We start from the raw sequence: 27,748 nt of genomic DNA, 5'->3' as shown, positions 1-27,748 counted from the left end.
TCTTTCTCCCGTTGTTATGATAACTCGCGTGCCCATATCCATTACTCCATTTTTTTACGCTTTGAAACTTGAAGGCACTGCTTTAATCGTATGTGATTGTTGCCATGATAAACTCGTTATGTAAATTGTTTAACATTAATGTAAATTAGAGATTGAAAAGATATTAATTTGATTACTTTGTTTAATTATACATATTTAATTATATTACTTAAGTTAATATTAGTTTAAATTATTTTAATTCATTTAAATTATTAATAATTTACATTTCAACTAAATAGGAAATAAATGTAAAGATAAATGGTATTCCCCAAAAATGCAGACAGGTAAAATATTGGTTCTTTTTGTGCGATTTTAGAGATATTATTAGCAACTGTAAGGAATCTTGTGAAACATCGCGATGAATGCAAAGGCGTAGGATTGTAATTCGTATTCCTTTCACCTGTCTTTGCCTAATTTGGTTAAAAATATTTAACGAGTTTTTGATATCAAATATTAAAAATGTGCATTTTAAAAATGTGAATATTTATATCTAATTTTATAATAATAAAAATTTTTATACATAATTTTACATAAAACAGCAATATATTTAATTTTAAAGAATTATATATTTCAATTAATATTTTATTCATATAATTTGATAAAAATAGAATTATTGATATAATCTTTTAAAAATAGAATTATTTCAAAATATTGCTTTTATATGTAGACTGAACTGGCCTGCTTTTCTAACTCGTAGCTAATTTGTGAAAGCTTGACAGCTGAGAGACGTACGCCGCGTACGGCTCCTTTGCTTTCTGGTTGTTCTGCATCATTCTTTCACCGGCTGATATGTGCACATTTGCGTTGCTGTACTATTATATTTCTTTATCATCATTTTTCTTCATTTCCTTTTATCCTCTTTTTAACATGGCAAAAGTAAATTGAAATGAATATGAATTGCCTCGAAAATTTAATAATATAAATTTTCAGCACACAATATCATCGCTAATAGCTTGTACGTAATTTAAATAGATAGTATAAGAGCAACATATATTTACAAGGCTATATTATGTATTATACAAGGTGTCTCAAAATAATTTTTATTATTTTTTTAATTATAAATTTTTAGAATCAATTTTTTTGAACAAAAACATGATTTATTATTTAAAACAAAAACACATTGAAAGATTTTTACATAGAAAGAATTATATTTATTGTGCAAAAATTATATAATACGAAATCTGTAATGGAAAAATCAAGTTTTAAATGAGTTAAAAATGTTTATCTCAAACAATAGAAAAGCATTTCTCCTTCGTCATTAGCCAGGATCTGTTTCTCGATTGACCTCACGTATCGGCACACCCGTTTCTATAAGCCACCACACGAACTTTGATGGGATTGTCCGCATTGCAATATACGGCGCACGAAGAATTAAAATTGCATTTCTATGTAACGGGTAACCCCTTGGCCAAGTATGCATGAAATTACGCGGTCAGTAACTGATTCTCATCCGGGAACAAAGAATAGAATAGGAAGAAAATTGTCTTTGGGGGAGTGGAATTTTCCTCATGTATGTATATTAAATATTTATTTATGTCAGTATTTCAATTATATACATTTATTGCATTCGTATTGTTTCTGTTGGAAGATGTGCGCGATTTTAAACTAAATAAAATATAATATTTCTAATAATTATGCAGTATATACATTACAGCTTAATTTAATCATATTTAATCATAGTACGTGCAAAACTATGCTTTACTACTTTTATTATAATACGCTGGTAATGATAGTTATTTTAACTCACATGTATAATTCAGATACAGATAATTATTAACTGCTGGTAACAAGATTGCTTAGAGTCTTGATTTCACTCTACTTCATAGTAAAAACAAAAAAATAATTAAAGGTACTTTATTATTAATAAATAAAATACATTTTATATGTGAAAACAGATTTATACTAATCTTATAGATATTGAATAAATTACGATATTATAATTACGGTAAAGAAATATATTTAATAAATAAAAAATCCTGAATTATAATATTATGTTAATATATTTAAATATAAAATTAAGCAACGCGGTTTTAACTATTTATTTCAGAGCACGCAAAAATGTAGTTTTTTTATTATTTATCATATATTGGTACAATTATATGTTCCACACACTAGAATAGCTCGGTAAAAGATAACTTGAACCACTTGTCTACCATCAATGGATACGTTGAATGAGCATACGGATGCTATTAATTTATGCTTGATAAATATATTTATAAATTTTATTTTTTATTATTTATATTGTGTCATAAGAATATATTACAAGAATAGTAATATAATTTCTATATTACTATGCAAATAATGCTTGAATAGATTTGCTAAAATTTTTTGTAAATAAGCTCATCAATATTTCATTAAAGTTTATTCTAAAATCGCAGGTATGATAAATAATTTTATTAGAAAATTTTTACTATAAATAGCTATCAAATAATCTAACTTACAAAATTAATATAGTAAATCGTAAAGGGTTAGTCGGACTTATTATGTTCGATTGAACTGAAATAAGCGTGAACGTGTATCGTTTATGTTAGGCGCACAATTACTATCACTGTTTTCAATATTGTATTATCAATAGTAACTAAAACGAACTCTGATAGAATACAAGAAATGAAAAAAAAAGAGATGAGTGTGTGTAGATACAAGACAGACAACCAAAGTTGCCGTTAAAAAAAAGAATTAGAAGAAAAAGAAAGAATAGACCATAAAAGGATGCAATCTTGTTGGATATCGATAATTGGTAGCCTTTAAAATAAAATCAAGTTCGAAGATAAAAGTACGTCAAATTGATTGCAAGATAAAATTAAAAAATCAACTCTTGTTTTAATAAATTAAAAGTTTTCATTTTGTATTATATACATTTTAAAGAATTAATTAATTGAAATAGTGATAAATATCTTCTCGCTATTTTAATTAATTAAATGTTTACATTTTCCAAAAGAATAAAAATCTGAATTATTACAAAGTTATATTACAAACTATATAGTGCAAAATTGAAGTGACGATCCAGATTCAGAGATTTTCTCTATTTTAATCATAAATGTATAAGTGCATTTCTCTCAATTTGCTCGATTTAAAATTAGCTCATCAATCTTCAATGTCATCAACGTTAAACAGTAATTTACGAATTCCTCTTGAGTAACGTATCAATTTTAGAAATTACCACCTATCTCATCTGACATAATCGACTTGGCGAATAATCTCGTCGCGAAGATATCCGTTGTTCCCGACACATATAGCTCGCGTTCGACCGGCCCTTCCGAAAGACCGCATTCCAACACGTCCAACCCTAAACGTTGACCAACCCCCATACTCTTCCAGGAACAACCGCACGAGGCGCGAGTTGAAAAACGACGAGAAGCGACGAACGATATCGCGGGAAAAAAAAAATCGTGTAGCTCCGCGAAAATAAGAAATAAGGCGAAATTCGCGTGTCATAACTGGCCGATCGAGGGTGCGACGAACCAGCCGGGCGCCGGAACGACATGGGAATGGAACATTCCTTCGCCACCGCTGTTAATTGCCACTTTCATCCGCAAAGATGTCGTCGTCCGTGGGTCCGGTGGGGGACATCGGAACGGTCCCCACCGGATCGATCGCGAATCCCTCCCGGTTCGCTTTGTGCGACCAGACCGCGCATTGTGGGACTATCGACGCGCCTCTCTTCTCCCTCTCACTCCACCGCGTCATGCTACCCTCCTGGGCGCTACTCCTGGTCCCAACTGTGCACCAGAATGCCTCCGACCTCACCAAACTAGACGCCGGACTGGTTTTTGCCCAATTTAGATCCCCCATTGTTCAGTCGGCGCTGGAATGAAAATAGAGGAGTCACGGTTCTCTAACCGCCTCTCATTCGCGTACGTTGCATAGGAAAACACCGGCAGTGCCGACGAGCACGTTCGGTCTCGCGTCAAATTGGTGTATACAGGCGAAACGAGCGTGTAAGATCACGCGAGAAGTGAGTGCTAGACCACGCGTTTGTTAATAACCTTGTGTCCGGTTTCGTGAGACGATTGATTTCTCCTCTTCAATTACGCCTCCGCAATGTTATTTAATACACTGCAATAATAATTAGTTAGAAGCGTAGAAAAATCCGTCAAGCTACACACTATCGAACTTTAGTCAGCAAATTCTTTTTTTATTACGCTTCTACCTGGTGTGCCTTCAATTAATCTGTACAACCAGCTTATTTTTTAGCCAATTTACTGAAATATCGAGATTTTATACTTTTAACGCGTCATTTCTAGTATTATTTAGAATAACTCGATAGTTATTATTCGCGCGAGATAAAAAATAAAAATATATTAGGGCGATATTGCAGCGCTATCGACAAGAAGTGCATATCGGCATATTCCCAGAGCTACATACAGTTGCTTCATTGTGCTTTCTCTGTCCCTCTCGAAATACCACACCAAAATACGATGAAAGGAGCTCTATGAGCAACCAGGTGTAGACGGCGTCCAGGTGTTCTTAGTGCAACGTTAAGACACTCCTGGCATTTATGTTCTTGATTATTTTTGTTTGAAAGCCTCTAATATAATTTTACATTTATTTATTATTGCATAAACGTCCAACATTAATTTGTCTGATTGTGAATCGTAAATAGAATATTTCAAACATGATCTATATTGATAAGAAATATCATTTATATATATATAATTCTTTGCTCGTGCATATTAATTAATTCCTTCCAATAAAGTTATCAAAATTGGTGAAATAGATGATAAGATGCCCTGGAGATTAGATTAAAAATTTATTCTGAAAATCGAGGTACATAAATTTACATTCCATTATTTATTCTCAGAAATAATACAGAAGTGAAATATGTGTTTTGTTTCTAAGCAGCTTGAATTTAATGAGAGCCTAGCGCTCACCGTTACAAGAAAAAAAAATACAAGCTACTTTGTCGGTGCACCGGGTTCTTGTTATGCAGCATATAATGGAACTCAATCCCTTTCTATTTCCAAGGGTCGTGTCGTATTTTCTCCGTGGAATGTGTCACGCATCGCACCATCCATTGCTACAAAAGAGGCTAAGGGACTCACTAGAATTCTCGCGTTGCCTTAATTACTCTACACGATTTCCTTAATGAATAATAAACGAATGGTTTCTATGGTTTATTTATCGATATAATAATAACAAACAAATACGATTCTAGAATTAATTATAAATATCACATAAATTTTATTAAAGATAAATAAATAAAAAAATAATTATCATAAAACAAGAATGCAAAGGTTAAATAACGAGGGAATGTCTTTCACGCGTTTTAATTTAATCCTGAGCCTCAATTGATAATTAATCGCCTTTCCAGATTTACGTTTGCGAAATCGCATAAAGCACAGAAGCTCGTTAAGTGTCAGTAATAATCATTGATTCATACGTCATATGGCCGCTGCAGTACGCGTCCTGCGTTACTGCACTTATAGAAAACGAGTGACGTTAGATGCATCATCGGTTCGTCACGCGGGATAATTTCGCGTGAGCTGCTCGAATAACCAGTGACAAGCATGAAAAGTCTCCTAATCATTAGTGGGCGCGCTATTAGTCACTCGCAGATACGAATGGAATTATTTATTATTTATACAATATTTTTAATCCTACAGCACAAAAGATTTCTTCAAAAGATTATTTCAATTATCTTTTCATCGACATAGGAGGTGTGTCATATAATTAAATATTTTATAAAACCGTAACTTTCATTTAATAAGAAAAAATAATATCAATGCTTGTAATATTGAGAAAGAGTATACAGAATTGTTAAAGCTACATTTAAACATTTTCAGAATAAATTGTAGAATATTATCATGTAACGTGATAATATTCTGATTCTTTTTAATTATGATTTAGTACGTGCTTATGTAGAATGGAGAAAAAGAAAAATTATTCGGTACTTAAGTGGCAAGCAGTCAAATACATATTTAGGTCGATCAATGCGACGCATATCAAATTCTCTTTAACCTGACACCGATATAAAACGCCTTGTCCTTACTACGACGAATTCCGATCACGTATAGGCAATGTACAACGACATACTTTTCCACACCGGAAATACGAACGCAAACGAAACCAACAAAAATGCAGATCCAAGTAAATATCGTACATCTCTTATACACTTCACTAGCATTTTCTTCGTAGAAGTAAAATGCATATTTTAGCATCAAAAGAATCATCAAATTGCTTCGAAATTCCAAAAAGTGTTTCTGTCACAACATTAGCGAGGACTTTCTAATTCCGATCGTGTTTGTCAACAACAAAACGTTAGAATCAAATAATGACAGGGCAGTTATAAATACGAATTAAGTTATTTATAAACTAAAATCACCAATTAACTAATCAGTAATTAACTAGAATTTATCAATTCGGTAAAAAATAAGAAGGCATATATTCTGCAAGAATTGAATTTATCGCAATCTGACATGAAACGAATATCGTTGTGTCGCTACTACAAGCACATTCACTATAAATTCTTAACAAACCAGCGCTTTATTCTATGAAATAATATAGCTACAAATATATCTATTATTTTATTATCAGACTCGACAGGAAGCAAACTGTTCTGTTCCCAGAATTTCCGACACGAGCACTCGCGTAAGACACTTCGTGTGTCCATTTGAAAGTACAATTGAACGCAGAAGATAACTACAGCCCTGATATTATCGTCGAGCCCTGCGAAGGGCCCGGTGAATATCGGGCCCACTCCTGGGCCAGCCGGCGGAGCCTCTCCGGCCCATTCCATTCCGGATCCGTAGTCGTTTCTCGCGTGCATCGCCCGCCGGAGGAAGCATTCCATTCATGTTTCGGAACGCGCAACACGTTCGTCGCCGCGAGTGAGAGAAAGCCACGAAAAGAGACCGACCGTTCCGCAGCCTCTTCTCCGCAGAGAAGCAACCAGGGGGTCCCCTCGCTACCTGGCGCCGTCCACCAGCGACGACGACAGGCCGATGATGACGATCGACGAGTCCTCCAGGAATACCATCTACTCGTCCTGCGAGCGCGTTCAGCATCAAGCACGTGGTTCTGCGTCATTGTCTGGCCGGTGCGCTGAACGCACATCCGGGGATGCAGTGAAGCTGCACTGGTGCGTTCTTTTGTTTACTTTGTTCCCTCTTTCTTTTTTTCACCGCTTGTTTTGTCTCGCTTTTTTTTCGCGTATCCGGAAACTCTCGTCCTCGTTTCTCAAATTACACGCAACGCGGTAAATTAATTCGGAGGATTGTGGTAAATGATTATTTTTACGATTGATTCTTATAATTTTTATTCATTGACAAATCTCGTGCATACATCGCGGAGATACGAAGATAATACGCTTTATTATCTCGTTTTGAATTCCCGATAGAATTGGGTGTCTGTAAATAAGACGGATTGATTAACAGGTTTATCGTGTGTTTATGCTGCTGATAAAGATGAGTGGTCAGAATGGTGAAAACATTTAAGTAAAACTCTACTCTTTCGGCGTCATCTATTATAAGAATTTAATATTTTTACTTTTAGATTAGATAATAATGACGGATTAGGAAGAATTTGTTGATATGATTTATTGATCGACCTATATGTATTTTATTCCCACACAATTCTCGTTTTGTAGTAAAATTGAGAACGGCAGTTCAATCTCGAGTTGCATAATATTGGCGATTGTTTAAGTGTTATTAAAGCGAAACACTTTATTATTTCTGCATCAAAACAATTATTAATATTTTTATATCGATATAATTACAAGTTTGAGTTACTAATACATGTAATTTTAGAATGTCATATTAGTTTCATCATATTAGTTTTTTTAGAATGTCGTAAAAATTTCTACATATTTTTCCTTTGATTTAAGATTACTTCTTAACATTTCGAAAAATAGTGAGGTTTTTATTATACAGTAAGATTTAATTCGGCAAAGTAGATTGCAGATTCGTAACCGGTCGTCATCTCCTGTCTTCATTTCTAAAGCGCATAACCATCGCGCATCGTCCGCATGCTAACGCGGCTGTTGAACTCCCCGGTCTCACTTTGTATATATATAACATTATCGCCTTTAAATCGTCCAGTGTACGGCCGGCGTGTATTGCCAATCTATATATACGCGCGACGAAAAGTATTCCGGAAGGGCGCCTCGAAAACAGGCCGCTCCGAAGGAGCAGCGAATTCCTCGTGGAACGCGCCCGGTTTCCTCTCGTCAGGATTCTCGTTTCCTGAAAACGTGGCGGATTTACAACCCTGATGCACGATTTTTACGACAGCGTGGATGTTAAAACAACAGAGGGTCCTAGTCATCGCGAAACCACCGCACTTCCTTCACTCGTGGGTGATAGTGTCAAACGCGAATGACGAATGTGTAATGTTGCACCGTAATTTTCCCAGGAATATGCATGCGTCGGCGTGGCGATACTACCGTGTGGGATGTTATATCTTGTAGCTATAGCAAACAGGTCGTTCCGACTATAATAGGTACGCTGTTAGCATCGCGATGAAGTTATTGTACATATATGGAAAATTATAATAAGCGGCATTCTACTTAGTGACGAACTTGGGGAACTACACTTATTTATGAATTTCTAAATAGGTTGTGTGATAAGTGAGATCATTTCTGAATAGATAAAATGAGTTTAAGTAGATAATTACTACGCGCGCGCGCTTAGCTTGACTTCAAATGCAGATAAAGATTTTATCTCTTTAATATTCATGAAATTTTAATTTATCCGTATATTTTCAAGATTTTATTTATGCTCATTATTGCCACGCTATAACAAATGCAACAAATTTTGTTTAGGCAATCAATAATCGTACAATGTACACGTTCTACGATGGAGGTTTGACTAATACAGAATCCTCTAATGCACAGAATGCATTTAAATTATTTATGACATGACTCATGACTCGAGACGATGGTGATGCATTAGATACAATCACCGACAGTTCTACGTTAAGCATTTCGAGTTACTTCTGCATCCGTAAAAGTTAATATTTACTTGTACTCAGCAGGACTTTACCGTTCTTCACGGAAGAATGAGATATTCATGATATTCCTGCAGTGAATAAATATACATAGGTTCCTGCGATAATAATCGGTTTCTGTTCGGTCTATTCACCGATAATCAGAGTCATATTAGCGCGGTGGGAAAGTTACTATTTTCCGCGCGGAAGTTACATGAGTAACGGAGGAAAAAAAGCAGGTTTCATATTCAATGTGATTTACAGTATCACTGATCTATGTGATAACGTTGCGTACATTAACGAGCGCGAAGTCACGTACTACGTGTAAAATTACGTGTAGAAATTACGCTGCATCGATTAAGTTTCATTTTTTTCGCTTCATTTTACGCAGTCGAAATAATTATAAGGAATTTAATTACTACTGCAATTTGAATAATATTGTGTGGGAATTCACAGGACATAAATAGTTAAATATTAATTTATTAAATCATTTTTTTTAAGAAATCTATATGTTGATCTTCTCTTCATTTATTGATAATTGCGTTTCAAGTTCATATTTTTACAAGTGTACACACAAAAGTCGTTTAATAATATTTCAATTTACATCTACATTTTCAAAATTTTATTTTCCAGAAATTTTATTTTTATTAAAACATCGCATATTTCGAGTATTATAATTTCGGAGTTCTCACGGGTAAATAATATTTATGTACTGTGAATAATCGGCAGACATTTGGCAAAGAATACATCATTTGCAGAATGTTCAGAATGTGCAGTTTCCGTCTCTAAGCTCGCGAAATTCCGCATGCAGTTTCCCAGAAGAGAATCAGATAGCATTTAACGTGCTTGGACACCAGCCAGAATTGCCCACGACTATTGCTCTATAGAGTTGAACCGAGTGACGTGTTACTCCAGAATTTAGCTGACTAGGCGCCGTTCTGTGAATCACATTCCTCTGCCGGCGACAGGTAGTACACGCGAAGCGTCATGCGTTTCCCCGAACGTATCTGGGAAATCATAATGTCTCCGTTCATATAAACTCCGGACGTATCGCGTGCGGCCATTCAGTAACTCGAACGAGCCACCGTATACATCGGCTCCGGCGCGCATCTCATCCTGCCAAACACGACTCACGAGACTCCGGGGTCTCTTCGGAACGACGGCGTGCCTGCCGCCCTTTCTCTCCCAGCGCTTCCCAAACTAGGGTTCCGCGAGATGACGAAAAATTACACGTTCTTCGCCGCTTGTAAAGCCTATTTAAACGACGCTCCGTCCGCTTTAGGGAGAACTACTGCAACCATAAATATGTAAGTATATATTATACGAGCGAGTATTGACTTGTTTGCTTTTCGTACCCCGAGTTTGTTTCCGATTTCGTAATCAATTTTTAGTTCCATTATATTTTAGAATACCAAAAATTTTTTTTTTCTTAAGACAGTTATATTGTTAGTGAAGAAAGTATAAATCTTTAGTACTATTCGCACAGCTTACTAAATAATATTAGTAATCTTTGAAAAATATTCTTGAAACAGTGGAAGGGAATTAATTAATTTCTTGTCAGCATGTTGTAAGCATGTAAATCATGATAATCTATAAAAAGTAGTGACTTTGCTGATCTATTTATATGATAAATAAAATTTTATTTTAGTGTTTACAAACATTTAATCAAAACAAATAAGAAATGACTATATAGATCAATAATACACAACTTGAACTAGTTTTTTACGTCAACGTGTATTTGTAAAAATTACAATATTATTAGCATAACAAGTATATAACATCAATTATACAAATTAAATGTGGCGCCTGTAATTTATTCACCGCAAGATTGAAAATGTTGTTTCCATTTATCGATTGTATGAGCCGGCATTCGTTCGGCAAAGACGCGTATCTATAAATAGCATCATGTGTCAACATAATTTCTCTTGCACAGTAATTCAAGAACGTAGAATCCTGCAATCCTGATCTTAATTGTCTGATTAAACTACGGTTTCCGTCACTTAAATAGCGATATCGGGTATCAATATCTTCGTTTTTGAGCATCAATGATGAAACGACTTACAATTACATTGCTGATTAAACTTGAAACATAGATTACTAACCGATGATGTAACCGAGGAAAATATCTAAAAATATCTCAGTAATATAGTGCTAGTCTATCCACAAGCATCGTATAATTATTCAGTGTTGTAGAATAGCACTAATCAATTTTTCAAGTTAGGACCAAGTTCAGAATTGAGGTACCGAATTTATTCAAAGTGCGCAAGGGTTTCGAAATCGTCCCCTTCCCCTTTCGCAGCAACGAGATGCGAAAACTCGTAATTCGATCGCGGCTCGAGTTGGGAAATAGGTCGGCAGCTGCGAAGACCGGCAGCAGCGCGTTACATACATTACGCAGCCACGAGAACAATCCCTTTGTAAAACCGGCCGACTCGCTCGAGGACCCGCCGTCAACTGACTCGGAATCCGTCGTAGCCGATGCGGCGAGTCTCGGTTGTTCTACGGCCTGACCCACAGCTACAGCCTGTGTGTCGGGTCTCATGACGCCTACCGCCGGATACAGTCTGACGATTCGTTGTCGGCTGCGCGGTTGTGAGCGGCGTACGGGCCGGTGTGTGCGTGACGTGTCGTCGCCTCCTGTTGTGCGCGGCTCGTAACCCCGGTTGTGTCTCGCGCGAGTGCTTACGAGCGAGTGCGTACGCCGGGGCGTTCGTTAATACTGTTTCCGGCGCGCGCGGAGCCGCGCGCACAGTTTCGGTTGTGTTGTGTTGGGTGTCTCGCGCGCGCGGCGTCCGTCCGTCGCCGCTGCTGCTCTCCGTTCTCGTTCGTACACTCGTCATCATCATCATCATCATCATCACTATCATCGTCTTCGTCGTCATCATCTTCGAAATACGCAGCGTGCGCGATTCCCGCTGCTCCGCTCCTCTCGCGGGAGGTCAGCACCTTAGCATCGGCTGGTAGGTGGGTAAGTGCGGAATGTGGGATTCGGGGTTGTGCTGCCGGTGGGAAGATGAGTACTCCCGAAAGGAGTGAAAGATAGAGAGAGAAAGACGGACCTCCCATTACCTCGCGAAAGGAGTGCTCGCGGTGAAATATGAGCGGCCGGTTTCGGCAGTTTTCTTTTCTTTGTGTTGACGGCCAACGCGGGGGATCCGCCGTGCGTCTCGCGTGTGAAGCCGCCGGCCCGGAATCTGCACGACAATTGGGACGGGACGGTTCGCGGCGGATGTTAGCCAATCGCTTCTCCGCGGGGCTTCAATGAAAAATCGCGCCTGAGAAGATGCATAATCGAGTCACGGGACGATTTAAGTGGGTTTCACGTGATCTTGCTGATGAACGCAAAGGCGCGATGCTAGATGCTTGTATTATTTGTAGATTTCGTAGCTGCTAGGATTGCGATTTCGATATAGGATTGGTTTCTCAGTGGGCGATAAGGACTTTAACAGATGGAGAAAATCCGACGATCTTACGGAAATGAAAGAAAATGCAATTTTCTGTAGATGAAAAATATCTTCCGAACGGCTTTATGTTTATAAATTATAATATGAAAATGTCATTTATTAGAAGATTAATTTTATAATTGTTGCCGTTTGTGTTTTTCAATGCTATATGTTTTGATATTTAAGCCTTAATGATCTTCTTTTGTGTTTGTTAATATGAACACTAATTCTTATTGTATCTGCATTGAATATTATTAGTCTTCATTTTTTTTCAAGCTTTTACGTTATTTTATTTTATTGTGTGTTATCTAAATATTTGCAGTTTTCAAAAATATAAATTTTTATGAAAGTAGATGCCAAATTTGAAGAATAATTTAAACTCTATTGAAGCAATTGTTTCCGTCTATCACGATATTTCATCGTGAGAAATGCATTTCAACGGGATTACGGATAGCATATCTATGAAACGCAGGAGGAGCGTGTGGAATGCATTAGAGTGTGTGAAGATAAGACAAGCGCGCGCGACAGTTCGGCGACGGGGATGTTTTGCCCTACTCCGTCTATGCGTCTTGTTTACGAATGGTGTTCATAGAGAAACCATGTGATCGTTAAACCATAGATTACTCCAGTGCTAAACTACATTTATGAATGAATACATTTCGCCATGTATTCACTCATGAATAAAAATTTTGAAATCATGCATATAAAATTTTTATTGCATTTTATTACATTTTTATTGTACGAGGCGCGTTTTAAATAACAATTCATGTTTTAAAAATTACTATTTAATTAATGAAAAACTGATAAATCAGTAAAGGAAAAAATTGACTGGTTATATGATTACGTGTTATATTTAATCGGACAATTCGATATTTTATCTTTATTTCGACACTTGTATGCAAACACAACACATTTGATAAAAAGGGATAATCTCACTAGTCAGCTTATTACTGAATGAATAATTTATGCTGAACAATATTCTAAAAATTGCAATATATGGCATTTATACTTGTTCACAAATAGTTCTAATATATAAGATGCAACGTCTGCAATTCCATATCTTCTAAGAAATGTGATGATTCTCCCACGATAAGGCATCACTTTTTATGAACTTGCACATTTTTAGATAACCTATGTATATTTATATAAATTTCATAGGTATCAGTCAACAATGATAAAAATATTTATAGCGGTATCGATTAAATTTTATTTATTTATAAACTTCAATAATCTCGTGATACAAATAGACATATTTTTGACAAGTTATTAATTTTTATTTAAAGCTGAGGAATAGAGATGGTTTAGAGATTTAAAAAATATATAAAAGACCACTGCTTTGCATTAATTTAATGAGTTATTAAAAATTAAAAACTGTTTATATCTGATTTCAATTGCAGTCGTTGTGTTATATATAAGCAAAACTAATCTTACAGAATAAAAAAACACTTTTCTATCAAATAGATTTTTTTAAAATAGAGAAATCATGTACAAACACAAATAGGGGACTTAAGTGCCATCGAAGCGATATACGATACTGGATGCGCGTATTCTTCTAGCGTATACTCACGCTCGACTTTTCGTTCTAGAAATAGAAGTGAATGAGAGCGTTGAGCAAGTGTTTGTTGTGTGAAAGACTTGAGTACAGTGTCAATCCCGCGCATAATCTGGAAGCAGTGACGCCCTGTTTATTCTGTTCGGTAGTCTAGCGTGGCAAAGGAGAGCCCGAAATATCGTCATCAGATTCGTGTATTTTCAGCATCTTTAATTGGAGAGAGGACCGAACGCAATACTCGTAAATTATTCGGGTTCCTAATTAGACCGTCACCGCATTCCTCCGAGTATTCTCTGCACGAAGAACGGCGTTCTTTGTCGACTATTTTATCAGATGCTGATTATTCAAATTTAAATAACGTTTCATTAGTTTGAAACAATGTTATCATTTTTTTGCAATTGATAACTACAATTTCATAATCAATGTATTGAAACGAATGTATTGAAACGATTGTTTGTCAATTTTTCATCGAGAAGAAGAAACATTTTGATATTTTTCATCGTGAGAATTTTTTTGAGCGTAGGAAGTATAATTTTAACATATACAAGTATAACTGTGGCTCAAATTTCACGAATCTATTAAAATGATTTTATATTTCTAATTCTTTTCTCGATTATGTTAGATTTAATTGAATTATATTCTGCAATCATAATTATAACAATTTTGATATAAGAATGTATTTTTAAAGAATGTATCTTTGCAAGGAAATTGTAGTGGAAGTCCAGATTCATCGTGATAAAATAATTGGCATAGAATTTGCATTTAGAGCGACTGTTGAGCGAGTTGAATTGACCTTCTTTATGCATTCTAAGATTAATAAGCGTAGCTATTTTCGAATTATCTTACAAGATAAAACAACAGGAAATTTTTAACTCGTGGAATCGTCGTGATTTAAAAGAGGATTTAAACTTATCATTAACATTTACATCTACCATAATCAAGAATTAATGGCGCACCGTCTGCTTTACATTCACATAATCGCTCATTCATGCAACGCTGCCCTCCGCGCTCGACTTTGCAAACAATGAGCCGTAAATGCGGCTTCAATTACGTTGCAATTGAGGCGACGCGTGATTTACGCGCTACGTCGCTTATCGCTACGTGCTACATAGTGCGTAAACATCGTAACACGTGTAGCTTTACGGAAGCCGTAGAACAGATCGTATGACCTAAAATTTCAATGACGGTCGACGGGGAGCTTGATAAACCGAATATCAAAATATTCCGATCAAACACACGCTCTTCTTATAGTAACATGATAATAATTGATCAAAGATTAATCGTGCACTTTTTTCTTTTTTTCGAGATAGGTAAGAGAAAAAACAGATTAAGTAAAATCATTTTACTTTATAATAAATGTGATTTTAATATGTAATTTTTTTAATTGCATTTGTATATCTTTTCTATTGTTTTATCTTTAATGTTTTAAATTTCGAAGTGCAAAGGAATAAATTTATGCCACTCACAAAATAACGCTGGAATGCTGACGTAAATCCGGATATCGCTTGTCTTCACATTTTTTCAATTTCGGACTCGGTTTATAGACAGAAATTGTGCTGAGTCTGTGTATATCATCGAGCACTTCATCATCGAAAAGTGCGATAAGAAGATTGAGAAACTCAGCGTTTCGATGCTTGAGAGTTATGTTATCTAATTTTCTAGCGGAAATCGTATGTTTTTTAAAGTGGCGTAGCGCAACTTTATGTGTCTTGAATCCAGAACGATACGTCGATGCGGCATACATCGGTTTAAAGATTAAATCGAGATTTAAAGCTCTTTCTATACTTAACTGATTGTGCGTATGCCTTCATCCGTACGGCTGTTTATTCAGTATGAAAACTTCGTTTAGTTTTTCCGAAGTTTCTCACGGAACATTCGAGTCACGTTATCGTTTCCCCGAAGTTTTCCCGCGGACCGTTCTATTCTTATCTATCGTGTGAGTTTCCTCGATTTGTTCTCGTCCTTTTCACGTGACTGTGGACGCAACAGAGTGGTAAAATATTAACCTTTCCTTAGGCCTTCCAACGGTAACAGAACAGAAAAGATATGCAGATAATAAAACTCAAAGATCTTTCTGAAAGGAAAAAAGTAAAAAAGTATCCATTGTTCCATTCAGACACCGAAAGAACACTGCCGATTTTAGACTCACTTATATGCCGTATTTTTCATAAACTTTAAAATTTTTTTAAATAAAAATTTAATTCAACTTATGTAAAATTATCCTAAAAACATTCTAACGATTATTTCCATCGTGTATCGTAAAAAGACAGTTAAAAATTCTTCGTGACGACAAAATGTAAGATATTAATTGTTAGATGTTTTCATAGTTTCAGAGACGATACTTACAAAATAAACATTAAACATTCTTAGTTTGATTACCATTTCTAAATTATTTATTTGCGTTAATAAAGTATTATTTCTACCTGAATGTAGAATATATGTAATTCGTTTTTGCTATAATTATCTTGTAACAACTTCAAGGTGGGGGACTCAGAAATTACAAGTATATTACCAGCGAAGACAAAGTGTTGGCCTGTTATTGCGCTTATTAATAAAAAATAAATATGACCGAAAGGTAATTAAGAATACGCGAAATACGTTCTTCTACCTTCGAAACATGTTTAAAATAAGAGAAAAAGAAATTTCGCGCTGCACTTCGCTGTCTTCAAACCGTTTCTTCGTCTTCTTGGCGTCGAGCGAAACCGTAGAAACATCTGCCTCTTCCAAGAAGGTGGTTTCGAGATAATGCCGTATGGAAACGTGCAGCTCTGTGCTCTGTACATACAAAGTTGCTCGTTTCTCCCAGAGAGTGAAGAAATGTTTTTCTCCAGTTCCATGAATCGCGCCTATACGTTTCCCTTTTTTTCCCCTTCCGCTTCTCTCGCTCTGCGACAAATCTTGATTGCCGTTCAAAATTTTTCCACCAGAGTCTTTTTCAAGTTTATGCGCTCGAGACATTCTCTTCCTTCTCTAATTCGATGCCTCAGAAAAAGAAACAAGATTTTTATCGTGATATAAAGTTTTGCCCAGTTTCGTTCGTGTGCTCCTTTCTTTCTTCCTTCCGTTCCACTTTTCTAGCTAGAATTTTTTATCGTAAGAGGAAGTTGATAGGGAAATTTAATCAAAGCCACGAATACATCCGTCGAAACATTTTTTACCAATTATTAATATGAATCATGCGAGATTATGCTTGTTATCAATATGATACAATTTTATTAATTTGATTATTATTTGACTAAACAATGTGTGAAAATTTGGAGGATTTACACCGAAATAAAGAATGCGTTTCGCGGTCGACTTTTCCCACAAGTAGTGCTTAATGCAACTCTGCGATACGCTAAGAAAAAGGAAGTTAAATTTAAAAAAAAGAGGTGATAACACCGCGTGGTTTATTATTTCCTCTGGATGAAGTCAGGCATGTTTTTTCGGCATCCGCTTGTTTAGAACCATTTAAATTATGCCACGGATCTCCCCTATCGCGCACACAAAGTGTAACTTCATATCTCTTCATGCAATCCAGTATCTCCAACTTCCTCTTTCTTTCGACTCGTCGTCGAAAGTTTTCATGGTACGAACGTCGCCAAATTTATGTCTCTGTGTCAAGCGTAAACTATCGTAATTAACAGTTGATACTTAAAATTTATCTTACATTACAAAAAAATTAATTTACTAACAATAATAATTAGTTTTTAAGTCGCTCGCCCACCGCGGGATGTGTGATATCGGGAAATATCCGGTTTCGAGAAAACCCCAATAAACTACGTCCGGCGAAAATTACTATCAATAAATTTTTCGCACGGCCGGCGACCATTGGTTGGACCCGAGCGAAGAAAACAAAGGGCAAGGACCCCGGGCGGTTTATGGCCTTCCTTACAAGATGTTCTGGAAAGTCGACGACGATGAGGCCCGGCATAGCGAGGCACTATTATATGAGCGCAGGTGTCGGTGCAGATGTCGCGTAGCAGACGGTCCGCCACGATCGCCGCCGCCGCCGCCGCCGCCGTCGCTCTTGCGGTACCCGTCTCGAAATTTTAATAAAACACGCACACGGAGAACGCGAGGGAGAGAAAGAGAAGGAAAAAGAGCCGCTCGTATATTTGCCTTACGTCGCAAACGCCCGGGTGTCGCAAGTGCGACTGTACAAACACACGCCACGATACACAATACGTACGAGGCATGCCATGCATCTCATTCTCGTAGATCTCCGTACAGATCTCGATATGAATCTATCAGTAAGCTCGTAAATAATCGGCGAGGATTGAAACGGCGAGCAGAACTCGTGACTCGTATCGTAAGAGGCTCGGGCACGGATTAGCTTTTACTTTCGATTATTACTGTTTATCATTTTATTTAATTGCAATCTGTATCTGCATTTATACCGATGGAAAGTAAATTAACTCTTATAAAATTATTGCATTAATAATGCGGTTTATAAATTTCCTGGTTACAGCCTTGAAAATGGTTGAAATCATGCGGAAAGATGACGTTTATTCATTCGCAATAAGATACATTTTATTATGCTTATACCTTTTTCAAATCAATTTTAATACAGTATTGAAGATATGTTATTCTTAAAAAATGATAGAATATATATATATTTTTTTTTTAAGAGAAGAAAAAATTAGTTTATTTGCATTTATTACATTATCTCTAATTTTATAAACATAATTTCGAAAACGTTCTTAAAAGTTTACCAAAAAGTCCCTGGAAAATATTATCTTTTGAAAAACAGCTCAAGCGTTAAAGACAATTAAAAAAAAAACTTGTTTTTTTTTTATTATTTTTGTCAACGATAAGAAAAATATTCATTTTCCTTTCAGGTATAAGTCGAGATGTTGTGATGGCTGGTAGGTCACGACGTTCGAGCACAGAGCTCGAACCAGATCTATCGACACCGTCGGCTCCGAAGAAGACCAAGCGATCTGAAACGTCCTCCGAAAAATTGTCCGCGGAAGAACAGCTAACGGAAGTGGAAAGTACCGAGCTCACACCATCCACGAGTGGGATATCCTTACAGACGGAAGTGGTGTCCCTCGAGAAAAGGCACGAACAGAGGTCAGATGTTACAGAACAAACAGAGACATCGGAGCAATCGGTACTGATCGGCGAGGCGTCCTCGAAGTCGACCGAGCAATTAACTCAAACGGGTCGTGAGCTCTCCGAACGACAGGGAGACACCGCGACGATCTCGACGGAAGCGATTCCGGGCACGTCGAAGGAGGAACCACTTGGTGCACTGAAAGCTATTATAATGAAGTACAGCGAACAGGGCGAGCTCTCTGGTGGCCCTTCTCAAAAAAGGTCGGAATGCGAGACAAATGTACAAAATTTCTTGCTACGCGAGCATGGATCGTACGAGGATCTGTTCCTTATCGGGAACGGCGCGTACGGCACGGTGTACAGAGCGAAAGATAAGACCAGCGGTCAAATAGTCGCGCTCAAGAAAGTTAGGGTACCTTTGACAGAGGATGGTCTGCCCATGTCCACGCTGAGAGAGATCGCTGCTCTGAAGTCGCTCGAGCGATACGAACACCCGCATATCGTAAGTGTTTTATTTCCACAATACTTAATAAAGTTTATCCCAATAAATATTCTGCATTCTATGTTAATGGAAAGATACTTTTTTTACTTATTAATTATATTCTCTTTTTTTTTTATGCCGCATAAAGATATACTTATTTAATCTCCTTAATTCAGGTCAAGTTGCTAGATGTTTGCCAAGGAGATTATCTTCATTTACCGATGGGTGACGAACAGTCCGAAAGGCCGGATCGCGGTCTCACTCTCTGGCTGGTGTTCGAACACGTGGAGAGAGATCTCGCCTCCTTCGTGGCGAACTACCGAAATAGTTCCCCGCGACCGAGCATCCCTTCGCATCTCGTGAGGCAAATGTCGATGGACATACTCTGCGGCGTCGAGTTCCTGCACAGCCATAGAATAATACACAGAGACTTGAAGCCGCAGAATCTTTTGGTGACGAAGGAAGGGAGGATAAAGATTGCGGATTTTGGTTTGGCCAAGACCTACGATTTCGAGATGAGATTAACATCCGTGGTACGCACACATAATGTCGCGCATAATTGTACTACAAATTACTTGTGCCGAGTGCATTGATGCACTTTATGATATTCTGTATAGGTTGTAACGCAATGGTATCGAGCACCCGAAGTACTTTTAGGATGTTCCTACGCTACTCCTGTAGATATTTGGTCTGTCGGATGCATAGTCGCAGAACTTTGCAAGTTGGAACCATTATTCCCAGGCACCAGTGAAGGTGATCAGCTGGACAGGATTTTCCAGTGAGTCGACATTTCTTGTTCTTTCTTTTTGTAAGTTATATTTTTTAATTGGTTGTTTTTTTTTTCCCTTCAGAGTTCTAGGTACTCCATCGCAGCAGGCCTGGCCGGAGAATGTATCGCTAAGTTGGACAGCTTTTCCACGTAGACAACCGAAACCTCTTGGTGCAATAATACCAGATCTCAGTGAACATGGACTGGATTTACTAAAGAATATGCTCATGTTTGATCCTCATAGTCGTATAACTGCAGCTCAAGCCGTAAGACACCGATACTTTTCTGAAGAGAATATATAACAATTGTTCCGTAAGTTGTTTAGCTATATTTACTACTAAATTAACTAGCAAACTCAGACTGACGTAACTGTATTCAGGAATAAAACTATGCACGTTTAAGGATATAATAAGTATGTAAAATATGATTATTCACTACTAAATATAGGATTATCTAATACTACGATAATAATACGTCTGTTGCTAAGTATCTAATCCAAGTATTAAGAATCACTTTTGTGCCTTAAATATTACATGTTAAATGTTATAATATTACAAATTTAATTAGTTAAAATTACCATTTAGTTTTATATGAAATTAATTAGTAGATAGTCATTATAAATATTCTTTGCACTATTTTTATATAGTTAGCGTTGTATGATTAAGTTATTAACAGTAAACATAACAATCTAACAATTTTGCGAAATAAACTCGTATTTAATTTATCTTATACATACCTTATGTACAATATGACAAGGAAACAATTATTATTATTTTTGATATGTTATTTATTTACGTAACAATGTAATTTTTCATACTTCAGTCAATTGTCTTTTTAGAATAATGTTAAGAATTTCACTTATTAATTTTTTTTATTTTACTTCATTGTTTAGATGTTAATAGTTTAGTTATAGCAGTACAGTACATTTATGTTATTTATGTAAGTTGAATAAGATACATATAATTGCGGCAAAATCCTATTAGAAATACAAAAGTGAATGTGTTTTGTATGTGTGTATGTGTTTGTATAACTTAGATGCATAACTTTGCTTTGACTCAAAATTAATGCGTTGTAAAACTAATATAAGATAATATTTACGTATATAATTTATAAATAGAATTATTTTCTAAGACTGTGGGTCTTTGTGACCTGTTAGAAACATGGGAAAGATTTAGGATCTTCCAGAAAAAAACCAGAAAGCACACTGCCATATCTTGTATGTATCATAAGCAATTTGCAATCACTATTATCATATTTTCATTAGTGTACGATAGCGACGATGTATAGAGCAATAAGTGACAATATTTATATTAATACATTTAAGGTATGTTACTATATTAAGGTATCGAAAGTAGAAAAGCGCATTATTAAGAAGACTGTATTATAAAATAAAAATTTTATAGTTTTATATGCAACACCAGAAGACGTCTCTATCATTAATCTTTCCAATGTATCCATTTGGAATAGAATAAATTTTTATAATCATACAGCAGAATAGTAAGTATTTGTATTTGTGAAAGTAAAAAAGTATTTGTCCAATTAATTTCTGAGATTCTAAGACTTCTTGATGTGTGTCTCGAAACTCGCGCGCTTTTAGATTTGCATCATGGCTGCGTCAATGTGATCTTTGGACTTTAAAGAAATATATTCAATAATAAGGACATAACAAAACATCGAAACACAAAGTGAAACCGACTTTATATCAACTATGCATCTACGAGAACGTTACTGATTTTCAACATGAAGTTCCTATCAAACTTTGCCATAAGCGCTTACAGACATCTAGGATATCGCGGTAGCAACCTAGCAGTATCCTCGGCTAGTTGGAGAAAAATGGCGACTGAGGTGGAAAAGGCACAATCCGCTGCACCGGACGGTGGTGATACAATATTTGGGAAAATACTACGTAAGGAAATCCCATGCAACTTTATTTATGAGGATAGCCAGGTAAATTATTATATAAGATATTGACAATTACGTGTTGTTTTATCGTACTTTATGTAAATGTATTATTTACCGGCATCATGCACAGACATATCGAATCATATCATATCGAATATATTGAATATAAAGTGTTATTTTGCATATAATTAGGTAAGATAGTATAGCAAAATAAGGATGAAAATACGTATTTTTAAGTATTATTTTATATTTGCTGTTTGTTTATTGCATTTCTGCAAATGTATATTTCGAAGGCAATCCAAGATTAATTGTTAATGATTTAAGTCTGTAATTATTATATAACGTATCTTTTTTGTTTGTCATACTAGATATGTTTCAATTGTGTCTAAGACCAAGCTAGAAATATTACAGATTGACGTTAGCACAGAGATTTTATATAAGAGTAAACATATATCATTAGTAATAACTTTATATTCAGTAGCTCTCACTCTTGAATTTTATGAATAAAAATAAATTTTTATTAAGTAACATAACATAACTCTATTTAAATTAAATATGTTGATATAAACTTATTACTTATTTTTGTTTACAGTGCGTTGCATTTGAGGATGTAAATCCTCAAGCACCTGTGCATTTTCTGGTGATTCCACGGAAACCAATTCCACAACTCTCTAAAGCTCAAGATGAGGATGAAGCTTTACTTGGTCACTTGATGTATGTTGCTCAAAAAGTTGCAAAGCAGAAAGACTTAAAGAATGGATTTCGTTTAGTTATCAATGATGGAAAACATGGTGCACAATCTGTATACCATCTACATCTGCATGTTCTTGGTGGTCGACAGTTACAGTGGCCACCTGGCTAATTATTTACATGTTTAAATATACAAACGATTGCAGTTATAAAGCCTATATTTATTATCAATGAAATACTAAAGGTATTATATATCAAATATTTCTAAGGTTGGAGAATTTCTATGGTTGGAGAATATTTAAAAATATACTGCAATAATAAAAAAATATTACAGGTTTTAATAAGTATTTATGCTCATGTATGACAATGTCAGCATTTATTTTTTCTCATTTTCTGTTATAGATATGTAGCAAGAGGAATGTTTTATAAAAATAGAGTCTTTATAAACTGAATTTATAACAAATAAGGTAGTAGCTATTAAGTAGCTACTATTATTTACTTTATTATTATTAGTTATTATTTATCGTTTTTCATATACTTCGTATACAAATTTAATTCCTTTTTCTTCTTGTACATCCTGCGGTACCGCTGGGTCCCTGAAATTAAGCATTATATTGTAAAATAACTGGAAAATATCAAAAAATTCAGAGGAATTTTAACTTACGTTACTAATACAAAATCATTCGGAATAGGTGGGAAGAACGTATCGCATTCAAATTCCTTCTTTATACGTGTCAGATATAATCGTCCAAAATGTGGAGATTCCATGGCATCCTATAAAAATTAAATAATAATTATACAATTTCAGCCTAAATATGTTTTGTTTCAGGCATAGAAAGTATAGCTTTCTGTGCACCAAAAAGGGATAGATCTATTTCTTGAAAATGTTAGATATATGTTTCATTATTTCATCTATGTTTTTATAATATCGAATTGTATGAAATACCTTGTACACACTACTTCCTCCTATTATCCACACTCTTTCAATTTGGTTCTGCATTCCTGCAATCACTTCAAGAGCATGTGGTATACTTTTACATACTATTGCCTTATCACCATAATCTCTGAAATTGGTATAATAAATTGTTTTTACAAGAAGAGAATATTACACTTTTTATCGTATCAATTATTTCATTCACACTTACAGTGATTGTGATGTTAACACCATATTTATGCGATCGTTCAGAGGTCGGTATTTTATAGGTATGCTATCCCATGTGCGTCGTCCCATAAGTACGACATTCTTTTTATTTTTGTCCTTTGTGTCAATTGTCATACGAGTAAAGTATTCCATTTCGGTCCTAGAAATGAATTGCATGGATAAATCGGTTTTCAATTATTTTAATTACATAAATAATTTGTTGATAGTCTTACTTTAAACGCCAAGGTAAAGCACCGTTGTTTCCAATGCCCATATTTTCGCATGCTGCGGCAATCAATTCTAGTTTAAGTTGCATATTTGCACGTGAACAAGTCTGTCGCAATAAGCCTAAATCATGCGATGGTATCGTTAAATTTTCAATCAAGAAATCGTAAATAAAGAAGCTTTACTTCGAATTTTAGGGCTCCCGTATTCAATGAACGTGAAAAGTTCTTAGATATAGAAAAAATTGATGTTGAATTGACTGTTCAATATAATTGCATTTTAGGTGGCTAGACACATAAGCACGTGCGAAGAAAACACTGAATATTTTTTATAAAACACAAAAGAATACCTGCACTAACCGCAAGTCGTATAAATCGTAAAAATTAATGAAACTGTTTAAGTAAAAGAATCTACGTCGTTCGGTTTTTCTTTTAAATATAGTACACTACTGATATGAACTGTCAGTTTTGCAATTTGTATATAAGATAGTATATAATCACACGGACGATCGTTCTTTATTTTCATATTATCAACTAGTTCTAAGAATTATGATTCTCCTTTCACTTATCAATGACAATGATACAAACTCAAGGATTATAGATACATATCTAGACATTAGACAATGTTTTTATTCTATTCAAGTTTTCATCACAAGATTAGATAAACAAAATTCATAGTTTTATATTAACGTGAAATTAGAAATTGTAAATGCTGATTACCACAAATTGTATATTAAATTTTTCAGTATACACCACGATACATGTGTTATTCACTATGATATTATTTGCTTACTCAACTTGTTTTATCTCTCTGTTACTGTTACAGTACTTATAGCAGAGCAAACTAGTCAATACTAACGGTTGGAGCAGTATCATTCCAGTGTGCCCCCGCTATACTTTTATTATTTACTTTTAGAAAAAGAATATAAACTTTATCTTAAGAAAAAAAATTAAGTTTATTGCATTTATTCACAAAAAAAGGAGAACATGGTATGCATCATGTACAGTAACATAACGTACAGTATAAAGACGATAATTTTTAACTGAGAAAATTATGTTCTAATGATTAAATTATTGCTACCAATGTTTAAGTTGTTGGACAAAACAAGGAAGAATACGGAAAAAATATCGATTTCTAAAAGTATTTAGATAATATGCTATTTTATATTTTTAGCTTTCAAAGTTTTATTTGATATTTCAACAAGAATGTAAATATTCTCCAAGCTGAATATGTATCAATAAAAACTAATTTAATTTCTAAAATATGCATCATGTAATTCAAACTACTTTATTCATAAAATATATTATATTTTACAAGAGAATGACTATTATATAAATAACTCACGTGTACATTTATCACCATAATTGAACAACATTACATTGAATTCTTAAATTAGCCTCAAATAAAAATTTTACTTTTTAACAATTGTTTATATTCACAGGTGTCATAATTATATCTTGCTGTATTACCTTAATATTATTTTTTATATAAAAATTTTTAAGGAAGTTCTATCTCATCTTCTTACGAAATTGTTGAAATTTATAGTGCTTGTTATTTAAGATTCAACTAAACTATCTGCAAAGTTTCGTTTATATTGTTTTATTAGTATTTGAGATAATTGAACTAAAAGTTATAGTGTTTTTGAACGAACGGATTTTAATACAAGAGGTTATAAACACAATTCCAATCATTTCAGCTTGAATAGTACATCATTAAAAAAAGACAGACTAATATTTGTTTTCTATCTCTCATGTCCCGGTCTGCTCCATTTGGATGAGCGTTTAGTATAGATAAAAATTTTAATTTTGTGACTCTATCAAATTTATTTTTAATTTATTGTTACAGCGTTTTCGAGTAAATAAATTTTGATCATTCCGGATCAATTAATCACTATTCTATTATTTACTATTTTACTAAATTGAAGTTTTTTATTGACGGAGACGATGCAATGACGTTATTAATTGACGTTGAATCAATCAAAATCCGTTTATTTAAAAACATGAATAGACTGTCGCGCTTGAACTGAATAAACAATTGTCTTAAATAAATAACTTTCTTAAATAAACGATTCATACAAATTAGTATACCGAGCTTCTATAATACATTACTTGTGGCAGCACTCGTTCGTACACTCACAAACAAAGTTGCATTTTTTTGATTCAATGAGTTTAGGAACGCAACAAAATACCAATCTGTGCTTGGAATTTGGATGCGTTCTGAAATTCATTCAGTAAAGAAATGTTGCCACCTTTTGTTTAGGAATGTACAATCGGTTGGAGAAATTTACCATACCACATAAACATTTATCAGTTCTAACGGACAAATTTCCAAATCTATATTTTCTCATTTATATTTCGATTTTCATTCTATTTGGAGCCTTAATATAATTGCAAGTAAGTCGGGAATTTTAATATTATTGAAATTTTATTATTGTGAGATTGTATTTACGATAATACATAATATTCTAAATCAGAATAATGGATATCAGAGTATCTTACGTGTGATTTTGAAGTATGTTCTACATATTTAAGTCATGTTTGATTATTGATCTCATATTAACTACATAGCTGACATTCTTGATGTATTATAACTATTGAATACTTGTTACTTAATTTATTTACAGTATCTAATTATTTTCTGTTTTGTTAGAGGTTATATTGATTTAATATGTTATATACATTGTTAAAAATATGTATCTTTCTTAAGCAATTATTATTTATTTGTAATATCTGACCATTTTTATGTATTTTAGAATGTCTGGTCGGGATGGAGGTAAAAAGAAGCCCTTGAAGGCACCAAAGAAGGAATCGAAAGTTTTAGATGATCAGGATGTAGCATTTAAACAAAAGCAGAAGGAACAGCAAAAAGCATTAGCAGAAGCAGCGAAGAAAGCCAGTCAAAAAGGCCCATTAGTTACTGGTGGTATAAAGAAATCTGGAAAGAAATGATCTCATGTAGCAGTGGGTGAAATTTGTGATTTACTGTGCACATGATGATTACAACAATAATTATGGATTGATCAATTGTTATATAAGACTACAGCTTTTTTTTATGGTTTTTAATTTTGAGAAATCTTTAAACTTGTAAATAAAAATTATGTATGTATTTTGTGTTAAATTTTTATAAAACCGATATTAATTGAATTGTATTGAATTTGTATGTCTATATTAATTAATATACAGGACTTATATTTCACAGTAATTACAAAGAAAAATTCAAAATTCATAAAACAATATCAATCCACATTTAGAATATGTCAGTTTTTGATGTTAAATACTATTGATATTAAACTGTTACATTCTCAATATAATTATATGTTGTAATTATGTCATTTATTATGTGATTCTTTTTAGGATTTTGAAAAGGATTTGTGTAGTGTAAAATGATATTTTATTCAATATGTGCGCGTTTAATGTAATTATTACATTTGCTAAAGGACTTGTCTTGAAAGTTACAGTTTTGTATGAAATGCCAAATTAACTCTCATATTCAATGTATTGATATGCAACATAAAAATAAAAACAATGTATCTTTTATACTTCTA

The 27,748-nt window shown here is 34.5% G+C and overlaps 4 protein-coding genes across 16 annotated transcripts in view; 3 read left to right on the top strand and 1 right to left on the bottom strand.

Moving 5' to 3' along the window:
- LOC105675373 (Cyclin-dependent kinase 4) overlaps window positions 1-21,669 on the top strand; it is a 135,308-nt gene extending 113,639 nt beyond the window's left edge. For 3 of the 6 annotated variants that reach the window (XM_012372466.2, XM_012372467.2, XM_012372470.2), the window contains 4 exons: window positions 18,777-19,498; window positions 19,654-20,010; window positions 20,095-20,255; window positions 20,329-21,669. In XM_012372466.2, coding sequence (XP_012227889.1) covers window positions 18,777-19,498; window positions 19,654-20,010; window positions 20,095-20,255; window positions 20,329-20,548 — 1,460 coding nt within the window. In that variant the 3' untranslated portion in view covers window positions 20,549-21,669. Of the gene's footprint in view, window positions 1-6,605; window positions 7,118-9,977; window positions 10,269-10,669; window positions 11,930-18,776; window positions 19,499-19,653; window positions 20,011-20,094; window positions 20,256-20,328 lie in introns of those variants that run through there. The other 3 variants (XM_012372469.2, XM_012372468.2, XM_012372471.2) reach the window with 3 other exon arrangements.
- A 186-nt stretch (window positions 21,670-21,855) lies between these two features.
- On the top strand, window positions 21,856-23,185 carry HINT1 (histidine triad nucleotide binding protein 1). Its single transcript, XM_012372484.2, has 2 exons — window positions 21,856-22,193; window positions 22,741-23,185. Exons 1-2 carry the CDS (start codon window positions 21,987-21,989, stop codon window positions 23,008-23,010), a joined length of 477 nt encoding a protein of 158 aa, XP_012227907.1. The 5' UTR covers window positions 21,856-21,986; the 3' UTR covers window positions 23,011-23,185.
- Window positions 23,186-23,197: 12 nt separating this feature from the next.
- Window positions 23,198-26,216, bottom strand: Dhfr (dihydrofolate reductase). Of its 8 annotated transcripts, none has more exons than XM_012372474.2 (6): window positions 25,549-26,216; window positions 24,213-24,327; window positions 23,984-24,139; window positions 23,785-23,902; window positions 23,503-23,612; window positions 23,198-23,434 (listed from the first exon to the last, which is right to left on the bottom strand). In XM_012372474.2, exons 1-6 carry the CDS (start codon window positions 25,577-25,579, stop codon window positions 23,359-23,361), a joined length of 606 nt encoding a protein of 201 aa, XP_012227897.1. In that variant the 5' UTR covers window positions 25,580-26,216; the 3' UTR covers window positions 23,198-23,358. The 8 variants fall into 8 exon arrangements, with proteins under 8 accessions (XP_012227897.1, XP_012227903.1, XP_067211881.1 ...); XM_012372480.2 differs by having other exon boundaries at window positions 24,213-24,264; XM_067355780.1 differs by having other exon boundaries at window positions 24,213-24,264; window positions 25,674-26,210.
- Window positions 26,217-26,435: 219 nt separating this feature from the next.
- LOC105675378 (translation machinery-associated protein 7 homolog) lies at window positions 26,436-27,742 on the top strand. The gene is made up of 2 exons (XM_012372485.2): window positions 26,436-26,597; window positions 26,957-27,742. Exon 2 carries the CDS (start codon window positions 26,958-26,960, stop codon window positions 27,150-27,152), a length of 195 nt encoding a protein of 64 aa, XP_012227908.1. The 5' UTR covers window positions 26,436-26,597; window position 26,957; the 3' UTR covers window positions 27,153-27,742.
- Window positions 27,743-27,748: the final 6 nt, after the last annotated feature.

This window comes from Linepithema humile, chromosome 5, assembly GCF_040581485.1.
Source record: "Linepithema humile isolate Giens D197 chromosome 5, Lhum_UNIL_v1.0, whole genome shotgun sequence".
NCBI lineage: Eukaryota > Metazoa > Arthropoda > Insecta > Hymenoptera > Formicidae > Linepithema > Linepithema humile.
The sequence above is the reverse complement of the archived record's forward strand: the minus strand, read 5'-3'. Positions and strand labels throughout refer to the sequence as shown.

What these genes read in the sequence shown, in the direction of transcription:
- HINT1 (XM_012372484.2), top strand. Translation starts at nt 21,987, where the DNA reads ATGAAGTTCCTATCAAACTTTGCCATAAGCGCTTACAGACATCTAGGA. An exon ending in TTATTTATGAGGATAGCCAG is followed by an intron (nt 22,194 to 22,740) that starts GTAAATTATTAT and finishes TTTTGTTTACAG; the next exon opens with TGCGTTGCATTTGAGGATGT.
- Dhfr (XM_012372474.2), bottom strand. Translation starts at nt 25,579, where the DNA reads ATGTTGTTCAATTATGGTGATAAATGTACAC. An exon ending in GCTTTACCTTGGCGTTTAAA is followed by an intron (nt 24,140 to 24,212) that starts GTAAGACTATCA and finishes ATTCATTTCTAG; the next exon opens with GACCGAAATGGAATACTTTA. An exon ending in AATGATTTTGTATTAGTAAC is followed by an intron (nt 23,435 to 23,502) that starts GTAAGTTAAAAT and finishes GCTTAATTTCAG; the next exon opens with GGACCCAGCGGTACCGCAGG.
- LOC105675378 (XM_012372485.2), top strand. Translation starts at nt 26,958, where the DNA reads ATGTCTGGTCGGGATGGAGGTAAAAAGAAGCCCTTGAAGGCACCAAAG.